At 37.1% G+C, this 15,135-nt stretch overlaps 1 protein-coding gene across 2 annotated transcripts in view; it reads right to left on the reverse strand.

The window, feature by feature from the left end:
• STRN3 (striatin, calmodulin binding protein 3) overlaps positions 1-15,135 on the reverse strand; it is a 145,701-nt gene that overhangs the window by 43,391 nt on the left and 87,175 nt on the right. For both annotated transcript variants that reach the window (XM_011941852.1, XM_011941851.1), the window contains exons 4-6: positions 14,156-14,237; positions 10,762-10,935; positions 721-850 (exon numbers count right to left, since the gene is read on the reverse strand). In XM_011941852.1, the coding sequence (XP_011797242.1) occupies positions 721-850; positions 10,762-10,935; positions 14,156-14,237 (386 nt within the window). The remainder of the gene's footprint in view (positions 1-720; positions 851-10,761; positions 10,936-14,155; positions 14,238-15,135) is intronic.

Here is a 15,135-nt window from a genome sequence, read left to right on the forward strand (position 1 = left end):
AGGAACACTTTTACACTGTTGGTGGGACTGTAAACTAGTTCAACCATTGTGGAAGACAGTGTGGCAATTACTCAAGGATCTAGAACTAGAAATACCATTTAATCCAGTCATCCCATTGCCGGGTATATACCCAAAGGATTATAAATCATGCACCTATAAAGACACAGGCACACGTATGTTTAATGCGGCACTATTCACAATAGCAAAGACTTGGAACCAACCTAAATGCCCATCAATGATAGACTGGATTAAGAAAATGTGCCACATATATACCATGGAATACTATGCAGCCATAAAAAAGGATGATTTAAAGTCCTTTGTAGGGACATGGATGAAGCTGGAAACCATCATTCTCAGCAAACTATCACAAGGACAGAAAACCAAACACCGCATGTTCTCACTCATAGGTGGGAATTGAACAATGAGAACACCTGGACACAGGAAGGGGAACATCACACAACGGGGCCTGTCGTGGGGTTGGGGGAGTGGGGAGGGATAGCGTTAGGAGAAATACCTAACGTAAATGACAAGTTAATGGGTGCAGCACACCAACATGGCACATGTATACACATATTTAACAAACCTGCACATTGTGCACAGGTACCCTAGAACTTAAAGTATAATTTAAAAAAAAAATGGTAATAGCACACACGCAAAAAAAAATTCCTATTCCAACTATATGAATATATAGCTAATAAGAATATAAAAGCTAATTCCTACTTTGTGTTTATTTATCCGATGTTTGTCTTTTCCTTCTGGGATGCCTTCAATCATGTCATTTTCCTCTTCTTCATCACTGTCATCAGCATTTTCTAAGAAATTGAATGTCTCCAGAACATCACCAGAGGACCTGTGCAAAGGAAACAAGATGAATCCAACTATTCCAATGGTTGGTTCTAATATTTCTTTCTGGTTCCCATTTTAAATCAATTCTCAAAACTAAAGAGATCTGAATGACTACCTACTGTCTCAGGACTTTATTCAAGAAAAAAAGTTTGAAAGATTTATGTTCTACAACTGAAATAAAAGTAATTATTCTCTGCTGACTTTCTCCAAAGTTCATTGTACAAAATATTTTAGGTAATTACCACAACAAAATAAAATCCTATAGTATTAGATACTCAAACACATATTAGTTCTCAAAATAAAGCCATCATAAATGAGCAACTGAAACTTAGTATTTCTTATAACTACAACCTCTTACAGTTTGGTCTAAATGTTTGAGGACTAAAACAGTAAATACCAAAGTTTATCAGGTGGGGCCAGGAACAGTGCTTCGTAACTGTAATCCTAGCACTTTGGGAGGTGAATGGGGGGAGACCGCTTGAGCCTAGAGTTCAAGACCATCCTGGGCAACATAGTGAAACCCACCTTCAAAAACAAAAAAATTAGCTGGGTATGGTGTCATGTGCCTATAGTCTCAGCTACTCAGGGGGCTGGGATAGGAGGATTGTTTGAGTCCAGGAGGTTGAGGCTGCAGTGAGCTATGACTATACACTGCATTCTAGCCTGGGTGACAGCAAGACCCTGTCTCAAAATGAAAACAAAAAAAAACTTAAAAATAATTTATCAAGCAGCTCAGATTTAAATTTATAGTAAATCAGATATAAAACATCCCAATCCATTTCACAGACGGTCTTAGCTAGAAAAAATAACTAAAAATCTATTAAATAAATACATTTAAGTCTTGCAGAATCACTCATTTAACAGGTAATAGGGACAATCTATTTTATCCACTTAACTAAATCTTTTAACTAATTTGAGTTTCTCTATGCACACACAAAAAAAGGTGTTCATATAGTTGTTTAAATGTTTAACAATAAAGGCAGCAACAAAACAGTAGAAAATTCAGCTGAACAAAGACTTTCACCATGAAAAGTCTCTGCTCTGCCACTAAGTAGCTGCTTGAATTTGGCCAAACCATTTATATCTTTTGGCCTCAATTTCTTTACCTGTAAATTGTGGGGGTTAGATTAGATTATCTCAAATGTCTTTACTAAGGGTACATGGTAACAAAAAGAAAAATAATATAAAACTCAGGGAGGGTTTTTGCCCCCCTCTCTGATTGGTTCACTCCATTAGTCCAAATAAAACATATAACACAATTCAGATTATACTTGTCCCTTGGTTTGCATGAGGCATTGGTTCTAGGATACATACCTCCCTATCATGCTCAAGTCCCTAAGCACATTCTCCCTATAGTATACTTTAAATCATCTCCAGACTATTTATGATACCTAATACAATGTAAACACTACATAAATAGGTGTTATACAGTATTTTTAAATTTGCATTATTTTATTTTTTAATTGTCATTTTTTTCAATGTGGTATTTTGAATCCATAGGTGCAGAACCTACAGAGAAAGGGCTGACTATATTTTTAAAATAGCATTAACAAAGAGTGTTAATCGGTTGTACTATATCCCACCCAATCTAGCACACAGTTTAAAGGAACTGTATAATGAATGAATGTAGGAGATGGTTTTTTCAAATACAAATTAGTAAAAACCACCACAAATCTACGAGAACAAAACGTACTTTCAGCTCAAAATTCACAACATAACTTAATATCTGGATATTAAATGAAAGGCAGTGAATGCATTTGATAAAAGTAGCATATCAATGATACAATAATTTAAAAGAATTTTTTTAAAGATATATTTGTTTTGAACTTTGAAAAATTAAGGACTCCTGCTCCTTGGATAGAAATTTCTGTCTCTAAAGTGAGAGTGCCTCCTGTTTCCAGGTTTTAAAAACTGTATTTACTCACAGCAATATATGTGCATGGCTTTAAAAGTCAAATGGAACACAGCGCATAAAAGCAAGAATTCATCAATCAGATTTCACTAAAATTATTAACATTCGCTCTTTGAAAGACATCAAAAGAATGTAAAGAAAAGCCTATAAATTGTGAAAAAATATTTGCAAGTTATATTTCATGAAAAACTAGTGTCAAGGGTATATAAAGAACACTTAAACCATAACAGTAACAAAACAATAAAAAATGGGGAAATATTTCAAATAAATATTGCATCATAATGATAGGTGGAATGCAAATAAGCATATGAACAGATGCTCAACATCATTAGTCTTTAGGGAAATGAAAATTAAAAGATCATGGACTGTGAAAGGTCTCAGGTTTTTCTCGGCCTTCATGCTAACAATCTAGCCTATTACTGTTTCATGGATCCTGAAATAAGTCATAAAATTGAGTCAGAGACAAGAATTCTCTTCAGGAGCACAGGAAGTAATAGGATCATGTTTGCTGAATTTCCTTTGCCCAAGTCCCACAAGGGTGGCAAGGAGGTAATCGGGTAGATGTTACACTTACAGTTCGTTTGAATCATAGCGGAGGAACTCTGAGTTTAGGGAACTTGAATCATTTATATTGAACAGTAAGCATGACTTCCCAGAAGACTGTCTCTATCTTACAAGGTTGGTTGTTATATAAATATCCTTAAATAGATAGTCCAGAATAAAAGGGCAATATGTGTCTCTGCTCACAGGATGTTTAGAAACATGAGAGATCAGTGGAGAATTGTCTCTAAAAAACAAAACAAAAATGAGGAAGTGTCACAAACTTATAAGAATGACTAAAATTAAGGAACGCAGTCTGGAGTGGAGTTTATAAAGAGTAGAAAAAGATTAGAAGAATTGCTGAGTTGAAGAATGAAATAAGGAATCAGCCAGTGAAGAAAAAGAAAAGGTTTGTCAGACAACTTCTAGGGCTCTACTGAAGTTAGCTAAGAATAATTTGGGGATCATGAGTATCGTAAATCTTTTGTTGTTGTTGCTGTTGTTGCAGTTGCTAAAATGAAGTTCTGCTTGCTAGGAAATACTTAGGAGAAAAAAGCCAAATTGTTCTAAATAAATTGACAAGGCATACAATGAGTAACAATAGAGTCCCCTGCCCTATTCTTCTCTATCTTTGATTCCTACACACTAGGAAAAACCATTTTAAACTGATTTTTAAAGAAGCTTCCTTTGTTATTTACCCTATTTGTTCTAAATAACATGCTTAGATTGCTATTTCTTGATAAAAATGTAGTTCCCTCACCCTCTCCATCCCACATCCACACTTCCTCCCATAACAGTAAAATAGTTACATCAGTTTACTTTTTGCTATATTAATATTCCATGGTTACATTGTAAGTACATATTAATATTTCCATTTAAATCACATTACAATGACTCTACTTCCTTTCTTTTATATATAGTTTTCCTGAAATAACTGCCTAGTGTGGTTTTTTTTAATTGCCTGGTTTTCCAAGGATGTTACCACTAATTCTTCTCTGAAATCTACCATGGTCTGAATGTTTGTGTCCCTCAGCAAAATTCCTATTTTGAAACCTAATCCCCAATATGATGGTACTGACAGGTGGGCCTTTGGGAGGTGGCTAGGTCATGAGGACAGAGTCCTCATGAATACGATTAGTACTCTTATAAAAGAGGCCCAAAGGAGCCTGCCTTCTCCACCATGTGAAAATCCAGTGGGAAGTCAGCAGTCTGCAACCCAGAAAAGGGTCTTCACCAGAACCCATCCATGCTGACACATTGATCTTAGACTTCCCAACCTCCTGAGCTGTGAGAAATAAATTTCTATTGTTTATACGCTACTCAGTCTATGGCATTTTGTTAAAGCAGCCCAGAAGGACTAAGAATATGGCTATGTCTTGTCAAGCAGCTGACTTAACTCCTGCATGATAGGACACAGGCCCAGCCATTTCACTGACATATCCCAATTTTCAGTACCATCAGGCCTTTCCTATTAATGTGATTCGATTTCAATATCTTGCTTGTAAGGGATAAAAGCTGCCAACATACTGGAAGTCAAACAGTAGGAGAAAACAGGAGATCTCAAAGCTCTGCTGGAGACTTTCACACAACTCTGCTGTTTTCATTTAATACAATAACCCCATCTTTCAGTTGTTTTATTTCTTAAGAAAACAGAAATCACTGGTGGAAAACACACTACCATTCTTTGGAGTAAGGGAGGGGTGGTATTAAATCAGTTTCACAAAATGAAAGAGAGGATTACACATTGTGTTTCTTACACTTTTTTCCCCCTAAGATGGAGTCTCCCTTTGTTGCCCAGGCTGGAGTACAGTGGCACGATCTTGGCTCACTGCAACCTCTGCCTACCAGGTTCAAGCAATTCTCATGCCTCAGCCTCCCTAGGACCTGGGATTACAGGCGCCTGCCACCATGCCTGGCTAATTTTTGTGCTTTTAGTAGAGATGGAGTTTCACTGTGTTGGCTGGACTGGTCTCAAACTCCTGATCTCAAGTGATCTGCCCACCTCAGCCTCCCAAAGTGCTGGGATTACAGGTGTGAGCCACCATGCCCAGCCTGTGCTTCTTAAATAAACTTTAAACCAATTCTCTATTCATACCCCTATTTAAACCTCACCAAATACATATAATTCCTTAGCCTTTGTGGCTTTACTGGAATTCTGTGACTTGAATTGGCTTGTTCCTTTTCTTCATACTATCACTCTCAAATGCACTTATGTTTAATAAGCTTCCTCAGGGTCACTAAGTCAGTTGTCATTCCTCCATTTTCTTTCTGGATTCCAAATTGTTAAATTCTCTCTATCTCACAGACAGTACACTCTCTAATTCTTTCTGTATGTCATTGTTTTTTTTGTTGTTGTTCTTTTGTGTTAATGCATCTTAAGCCCTTCACTGTCCTTTTAGCAAAATTTCTGAAAGGTATACAAGTAAAATGTGACTTTAACCTACCATATTTAAAATGCAAGTCTCCATCTGTGGATAATTTTTCTCTTTGCCAACTGTTTATTTACTACCCTCTCTAATTCTAAAAAGACAACAGAATCTTAAAAATAAATATATCCGCCGGGCGCGGTGGCTCACGCCTGTAATCCCAGCACTTTGGGAGGCCGAGACGGGCGGATCACGAGGTCAGGAGATCAAGACCATCCTGACTAACACGGTGAAACCCTGTCTCTACTAAAAATACAAAAATTAGCCGGGCACGGTGGCGGGCGCCTGTAGTCCCAGCTACACGGGAGGCTGAGGCAGGAGAATGGCGTGAACCCGGGAGGCGGAGCTTGCAGTGAGTGGAGATCGGCCACCGCACTCCAGCCTGGGCGACAGAGCGAGACTCCGTCTCAAATAAATAAATAAATAAATAAATAAATAAATAAATCCAGATGAAAGGGTAAATAAAATGAAGCCAAAGGTAAGGTTGCTAAGTAAAAGACTAAACGTGTCAATGCATTTTCTAGAGGCGGCCCACAAATTTGGCCCTGAGATTCCAAACAGGGTTAAAAAAAGAGGTGGGCAGGGAGCAACAACTGGAGGTTCAAAGGTAAATAAGACCAGTTATTAAGAAACAGCACAACTTTTCCCAGTTATAAGATCTAAGAGAACTTTCCCAATGAATACTCATAAAGTAGATGCTTTGTGTTATGATGCACTATACAACCACAACATCCCTACCATAAATCAAGAAATACAATAGTGTCACTCACTCGGTGGCATCTAATAAACACTAGTCCTGGTGGGAGTCACACTTCAACTAGATACACAATATTTCCTAATAGTTAACTAATTGTAACACTTACTGTGTGCCAGGCATTGTTCTAAATGCTTTACATTAATTCATTCCTTCCTCATATCAATCCTATGATACTCATTTTACAAATAAGGAAAGTAATGTTCCCTGTCCAAAGTTACGGCTAGTAACCAGTGGTTAAGTTAGGATTCAAATCCAGTCTGTCTTCAGAATTCATATTCTTAACCATTAGGCATATTGCCTTTAAAATACGAATCTAAAATTTACCATCCTCTACTTTTGGACATTAAGACTGTTTCTAATTTTCTCCTATTATAAATAAGAATGTAATAAACATCATTTTGCTGAAATCTTGATCCACATGTTATATCATTTTCTTATTCCTAGGGGTTTTCAAATGGCCCTAATAATGGCTCAACCATACACACCTACATTAGGGCAGAATCAGAAAATGTCAGTGTACTCGTTAAGAAGAAAGCCTTGATTAAAACAACTATTTCTGGCCAGGCACAGTGGCTCATGCCTGTAATCCTAGCACTTTAGGAGGCTGAAGAAGGAGGGCTGCTTGAGGCAGGAGGGTTGCTTGAGTCCAGGAGTTCAAGATCAGCCTGGGGAACATAATGAGGTCCCATCTCTACAAAAACTTAAAAAACCAGCCAGGTGTGGTGGCGCGTGGCTGTAGTCCTAGCTACTATGGAGGATGAAGTGGGAGGACTGCTTGAGCCTGGGAAGTTGTGGCTGCAGTGAGCTGTTGATTGTGCCACTGTACTCCAGCCTGGGCAACAGGGCAAGACACCATTCAAAACAACACTAAGCAAATAAACAAACAACTATTACCTAAATGTCCATCAACAGGTAAAGAAATAAAGAAAATGTAGTATATGTGTACATTGGAATATTGTTAGTTATGAAAAGAAGGAAATCCTGTCATATGTGACAACATGAATGAACCGTGAGGACATTATGCTAAGTAAAATAAGCTAATCACAGAAGGACAAGCATTGCATGAGTCCAATCATGAGGTACTTAAAGCAGTCAAACCCAGAAACACAAAGTAGAATAGTGGTTGCCAGGGGTCGGAGGGAGGAGGAAATGGGGAGCTGCTGTTCAAAAGTTATAGTTTCCAGTCATACCAGACGAAAAAGTTCCAGAGAGCTGCTGTACAACATTGTACCTCTGTTAACAAAATTGCACACTTTAAAGTTTGTTGAGAGGGCAGATCTCATGTTATGTGTTTAACATACACGAACGCACACAAACTCCAAAAAAAAATCAAAATCTTAATTTTGCAAAAGCAAGAAGCTTTACAAGGAGAAGATACAGCTTATCAAAGATCTTTGTAAGATGATACTAAGAGTGAGGGGGAAAAAAACAAAAGGATCTTTGATTCAGATTCAGAGTCACTGGTGGTATAGCAAACCTCTATTGCTGTAAAATATTTATAAATTCTATGAACTACGTGGGTGACCAGTTTGGCTAAAAATACTTGACAATATTTCTGCTTTTTCTCTTATGCTACAAAGTACTCTATGTTTCTTGAAATCACAGTACAGAAAATAAGGGCTCTAATTTGACGTCAAACTGACTTTAATAGTCGTTTCTCGGAAATAAAAACTGTAAATCAAAGGCTTAATTTTTAACCTTACAGAAAAAAAAATACACATACACATATGTGTGTGTGTGTATATATATAGATATGTATGTGTTATGTGTATATATAGATATGTTTATATATACACATACATTTTTTTTTTTTTTTTTGAGATGGAGTCTCGCTCTATCACCCAGGCCAGAGTGCAATGGCATGATCTCAGCTCACTGCAACCTTCGCCTCCTGGTTCAAGCGATCCTCCCACCTCTGCCTCCCAAGTAGCTGGGATTACAAGCATGCGCCCAGCTAATTTTTGTATTTTTAGTAGAGATGGGGTTTCATCATGTTGGTGAACAGGCTAGTCTCAAACTCCTGACCTCAAGTGATTCACCTGCCTCAGCCTTCCAAAGTGCTGGGATTATAGACAAGAGCCACTGCGCCCAGTAGACCAGAATATATTTTAGATAACTGCACAGTATCATAAAATACATCTAGGGCATGAAATAATGTTTATAAACTATACACATTATTTATTTATTAAGCTTTAAATGACCTGAACTCATCTGGTTTTTTTCTCATTTTCTTTGTCTTTCTAACCTATGTTACTCAGGGTAACGTCTCATGGTAAAAATGCTTAACTCCTTGTATTTATCAAGTCTATATTAATCAAAAGCGTATCTGTTAGACAGTAACAAGTGTTGATGAGGATGTGGAGAAATCAGTATCCTTTTAGTACTGCTGGTGGGAAGGTAAAATAGTGCAACTACCTTGGAAAAGAGTTTGGCAGGTCCTCAATCTTCTTCATTAGTCCAAAACTTGGAACCAACCCATATACCCTTCACCTGTATAAGAAACACATAATGAAGGCCGGGTGTGGTGGCTGAGGCCTGTAATCCCAGCACTTTGGAAGGCCAATGAGGGCAGACTGCTTGAGCCCAGGAGTTCAAGACCTGGGCAACATGGCAAAACCCTCTCTCTACAAAAATTAGCCACGCATGGTGTTGTGAACCTGTGGTCCCAGCTACTCGGGAGGCTGAGGTGGGAGGATCACCTGAGCCCAGGGAGCGAGGCTTCAGTGAGCCGTGATCACATCACTGTACTCCAGCCTGGAGACCTGGGTAAGACCTGTCTCAAAAATAATAACAATAATAATGAAATAAAAAAGAAACACAAACCAAATGTAGTATATCCATAAGGGAATATTACTTGGAAATAAAAAGGAATGAAGCACTGATGCATGCTGTAACATGTATAAACCTTGAAAATATGCTAAGTGAAAGAAGCCACTCACAGAAGACTACTTATATGAAATATCCAGAATATACAAATCTACAAAGACAGAGAGTAGATGAGTGGTAGCCTGGGGTTGGGAGATAGGGGGAAATGGAGAGTAGCCACCTAATGGGTACGGGGTTTCTTTTAGGGGTGATGAAAATGTTCTAAACTTAGATTGTAGTGATAGCTGAACAATTCGGTTAAGTATTCTAAAAACTATTACATTGTATTTTTTAATGGGTAAATTTTATGATATGTAAATTATATTTTAATAAATGTTTTTATCTGGTAGCTTTCTGAATCCAAACACAAAGAAAAGCCTTGTTTCTTTCACACTAGTGTCTAAATAACCATTGCTCATTCTAGTGAGAGTAGCATTATAATTAATATAGAAAAATAAATTTTTCTAGTGAAAATTTTAAAATAAGGATGTTAAAATAACTCTGAACTACATGAAATCAGCCTCAAATCTGATTCTGCACCTATTTCGAACTACAGTCATTCTCTTGTTATCAAAATTTAACAGGTTGGGTATGGTGGCTCATGCCTGTAATCCCAGCACTTTTGGAGGCTGAGGTGGGCGGATTGCTTAAGGCCAGGAGTTTGAGACCAGCCTGGGCAACAGAGCAAGAACCTGTCTCCACAAAAAATTTTTAAAAATTAGCTGGGCATAGTGGTGCATGCCTGGAATCTGAGCAACTCAGGAGGCTGAGGTGGATCACTTGAGCATGGGAGTCAGAGGCTGCAATGAGCCAGCAGCACACCAGTGCACTCCAGCCTGGGCAATGAAGCCAGACCCTGACTCAAAAAACAAACAAACACCAACTTAACATAGATACATTTTAAAAGCCGTTAAATAAAAAATTTAGAAAATTTATTTGCCCATGGTACCATGGAGTGGGATGGGAGATGGCTAGGTCTTTAACTATGAACTCGGTTTGTTTTAAAAGTGGTTAATAGCAGCCAGGCGCGGTGGCTCACACCTGTAATCCCAGCACTTTTGGAGGCTGAGGTGGGCGGATTGCTTAAGGCCAGGAGTTTGAGACCAGCCTGGGCAACAGAGCAAGAACCTGTCTCCACAAAAAATTTTTAAAAATTAGCTGGGCATAGTGGTGCATGCCTGGAATCTGAGCAACTCAGGAGGCTGAGGCAGGAGAATTGCTTGAGCCTGGAAGGCAGAGGTTGCAGTGAGCCGAGATCGCGCCATTGCACTTCAGACTAAGCGACAAGAGCAAGACTCCGTATCAAAAAAAAAAAAAAAAAAAATTGTTAATGGCAGTAACAGGGAGCTAAATAGATTAACAGTAATAATATTCATAATATCCATTATATAAACTATGTTAAGTATAAATCATACCTTTTTATTTCTTGTCCCTTTTGCTTAGGAGATTCACCTCCATTCAGGATCTGTTCTAAATTCTTTGTTTCTACTGATCCATTTGGTTCTGAATTAGATAGTCCAAGTAATGACCTTACCCGCTGAGATCGTACATCTAATATTGTATCTGTATAACCTACTTCCTGAAGATACCTGTAAGAGAAAACAAATATTAAAATCCACATATTGTTAACATTTGCCAGACTCAAAATCATATCAATTTTAGAAAAACCCATAATCCCATAAAACATGCTCTCCCTTTGTCTCAGTATTTTTCTTCTCTACAGACTAGTTCCAGTTCTAAGAGAACTATACCAATTACAAACGAAAATTTAAATTAAAAAGCATATAGTACGGTTAACACTGATTAAGAGCCAATTATCTCAAAACCCAAGAAGTCTTAAAACGCTTTTAGGATTATGTGCACACACATACATCTTCAAATTTCCATACACACAGAACCACACATTTTTAAAATTTACACACACACACATTTTTAAATTTATACACACACATACACACAAACACAACACACACACATACATTTTTTAATTTCCAAGGAGCAGTAAAGAATGAATAGAACTCAATCTTGGCACACAGATATACTAAGTTTAAACCTGGGGTTGTTAACTAGAGATTGATGAACACATTAATTCTCCTTCTAGGATCTAAGATCTCATAGCACTCCTCTAGTCCTGTGATTTTCAATCTTTCACTATATCTAAACAAGGAACTTAACCTAGGATCTAAGATGAGACTGGAAAAGAAGAAAAGGACTAGATGATGATACAAAGATAATGAGTTGTGAATGGCTTTGTGACAAATTAAAGTATTTAAGAGGGTAATGAAGGATGCTTAAAAGAAACTTTAAATACTGCTGGCAAAAGAACAAAAGATTTTTAGGTGAATGCTAAAAAGACTAGATCAGGACACTAACACAGCAAGAAGTAAAAATGGAGAAAGAATAAATGTGAGAAAAATAAGATATAATCTTTCTGACATGATGCACAAATATATATGGAAGTAGAATGAAAAAACAAGTAAGAACTTTGCACAATTTTCAGGTTTCTAGCTTGGATGGTCAGATGATGGGTACGTTCAAAAATATTATATAGAGTCAGAATCAACTTTACAGAGTACCTATCAGACAACCATATAGTGTCTATAAAAAAAATACAAGTGACTATGTTTATTAGGCACATGGATGATACAAATCAAAAGCTCAGAAGAGACTGGCCTGGGTCTACAGATTCGGGTCATTAATCTTTGGTAATATTTGAAGCCATGGATTTAAATGAAGTCACTGAGAGAATAACCATAAATAAGGACAGAAAGTCTGGGTATACAAACATCCAAAGGACTAGAACCATAATAAAAACTCAAAGGAAAATGAAAATATTTGAGAAATTAGAGGAAAAAAATGATAGCAGAGAGTGCTGTCATGGAAGCAAAAATAAAAGTTTCAAGAAAGAATAGTTAATGTCAAATTTTTCCAAGATACCAATTATAACAAAAAAGGTCTCTTGAATATGTTTGTGATAGCTGCTTCAGAGAAATGTCAAAATGGAAAACAGATAGACAGCTGACAAATGAACAAGGCAGACTATGGAGATAAACTACCCTTAACAAGTTTGGCTATAAAGTCACAGGGAAAGATAAAGGTGGCAAGAGACTAAACTGTAAATCAGGCAATGGGATTAGGCATTTATGAGAGGAATACTGTCCAAGTGATTTCTCTACTGTCCAGAAGAGCTGTCCTCACTTTTCTTCTAAAAAATGCAGTCCTCTCTTAGGGAGAACAGCTCCCATCATACTCTAACCATTTGGTCTGAATGAACTGCCAAGATCTTATACAACCCAGGTATGAATTGGCAATTATTTGATCAGTCAGGACTCATGGGCAATTATTTGATCAGTCAGGACAATACAGAGTATTCTCTGACATACAGAAAAAAAGTAGTTTTCAGAAGAATAAACCTGAGACAGAGAGGGGTAGAAAATCAAGTAAGAATGTCTTTAGTTTCCAGTCTGAGACGGCCTCCAAGCTACCCTAGCTCTTCACTTCCTGACACTTTGTTGTTCACTATTTCCTTCAATTCTGCTAGTTATCCAGCATCCTTCCAATCAATAATCTATTCTTTTCTTCAAATTTTAGTCACGTATAAGGTGAGCCTCTGTCTCAAAATATATATATATATATTTACAGAAAGGAAAGTGTTAAGGGAATTGTCACCTGACAGCCTTCATATTTTCCATGAAGCAGAGCCTGAAGTGCTTTAATGACATAAAGAAGAATGGGCTGAGATGTGGTAAAAGTTCAGAATATCCACTGAGGACAATGGAAGCAGGGGGTGGCCAAGGGTTATGGAAAAAGGTTCTCTGCAATGTTTGGACAGGAAACTATGAATACGTAACAGTATTCACATGATTCTATAGTTTTTATCCAAGAGTTAACTAGAAAGAGGCAGACAGAATGAACTAGGGCTAGAGCTTTTCAGGTAAAGTTAGTAAAATGACTGGTGAGGAAGTGGTAAGCAGTGGGCAGCAAGAAAATTAAGGATACTAGATAAGGGTGATCAATTATGGAGTCTAAGCTGGAGCTAGGGAAACATAAATAAAATAAAAGCAACCATAGGTAGAAGAGCTAAAGAGAAAAATGATATAGTTAAGGATTTAAAAATCATGGTAAAGTCAGAGGGCAAATAACACAGTGGTCAGAGGTGGAATGCATGATGACTGTCCAGACTATGAAATATTCTAAAGACAGTTCTACAAGATTAAGGGTGAAGGTAAAGATACCTAGAGTAAAAAAGGCTGAATAACTGAAAATCACCCAGGATATCAGTAGGACACAAATTTCAAAAGTTTCAAAATATAAGGAAAATAATACATGAAAGACAAAAAACAAGATTTGCCAGAGAAATACTTCCAATATACCAAGTAAGTCAAAATTCAAAAAAGCTCCTTAAAAATTCAACTAAAAGGAAAATTTGGCAATCCACTTCTGAAAAGTTTCAGATGAATTCAACTAAATTCATTTTCTAGACCAGTCACACCCCCACTAAAAAGAAATGTGTGAATTCTGCACTGACAGGAATAGAGGGCTCTAGGAAGTAGGAATTCTGTATTGTTTTTATTCTGCTCAAGTCATCCAGTCTTTTAGACATTCTACCCTGCAAGTAAGAAGACAACATCATCCTGAAACTCAGAGGAAACAAACTTTTAAAAAGATCCAAGCATCTCACAACAAAAAAGCAGCAATACAAAAAACATACACATTTTCCCAATATAATTTTTTACTTGTAAATTGATCCAATATAAACACTTTCATACCTAGATCCTTAAAGAAAGCTGAAAATAAATAATTACTCACTGTCTTAAAAGCTGTCTGCCTTGCTTCCACGTTAACTGGCTATTCTGAGGTGCTGTGGGAGCCTCTGTGTCTTTGGTTTCTTCTAAAAATTAAGAAAAAAAGGTTTTACATACATTATTTCAACTCCTGAAACTACTGCCAAAGTTTTCTTAGGCATAAATTCCCATAAAAACATACCTAAATATTTTATAAAGGACAGGAAAACTTTTATCTAAGTATTAACTGTGGGTCACTCATTTTAAATGTGTTTGTCCTAATAACCCAATGACTTAAGTACTACGTCCCCCATTTTAAAACAGGGAAAACCCAAGTGTACTTTATTAGTATCAAGGATTCAAAAATCAAACGAACAGGAGATAAAATATTATTAGAACTGATTTCTTTTTTCTTTCTTTCTTTTTCCTTTTTGAGACAGGGTCTCCCTCTGTCACTCAAGATGTTGTACAGTGGCACCATCTCGGTTCACTTCAGTCTCGACTTCCCTGGGCTCCAGAGATCCCACCTCAGCCTCTCGAGCAGCTGGGACCACAGGCATGTACCACCATACCCAGCTAATTTTTGTATTTTGAAGAGATGAGGTTTTGCCATGTTGCCCAATCTGGTCTCAAACTCCTAGGCTCAAGCGATCCACCCGCCTCAACTTCTTAAAGTGCTGGGATTACAAGTGTAAACCACCATGCCTGGCAATTAAATTTTTTTTAACTACTAGAATTCTGCTGAGTCGATTGCCTTTGAAATTAAAAAGCTGTACTATTCAAAATCAACACTGTTAAGATATTAGGCATACATAAAAATACTGAATACCTTAATTTGGGGTCTATATCAGTGGACCTTAAGTCTACATCACAGGACTTCATCTAGCTAAGTTCCTTTTTTAGAACTAAAATTAAACCAGAAAAGAGTTTTTACTATAGGTAAAGAGTCATATTTTATTTTCAGATAACAAAGTGTACACATTTAAAAAAAAAAAGAGTTTAGGC

This window comes from Colobus angolensis, unplaced genomic scaffold (assembly GCF_000951035.1).
Source record: "Colobus angolensis palliatus isolate OR3802 unplaced genomic scaffold, Cang.pa_1.0 Scaffold202, whole genome shotgun sequence".
Classification (NCBI taxonomy): Eukaryota; Metazoa; Chordata; class Mammalia; order Primates; family Cercopithecidae; genus Colobus; species Colobus angolensis.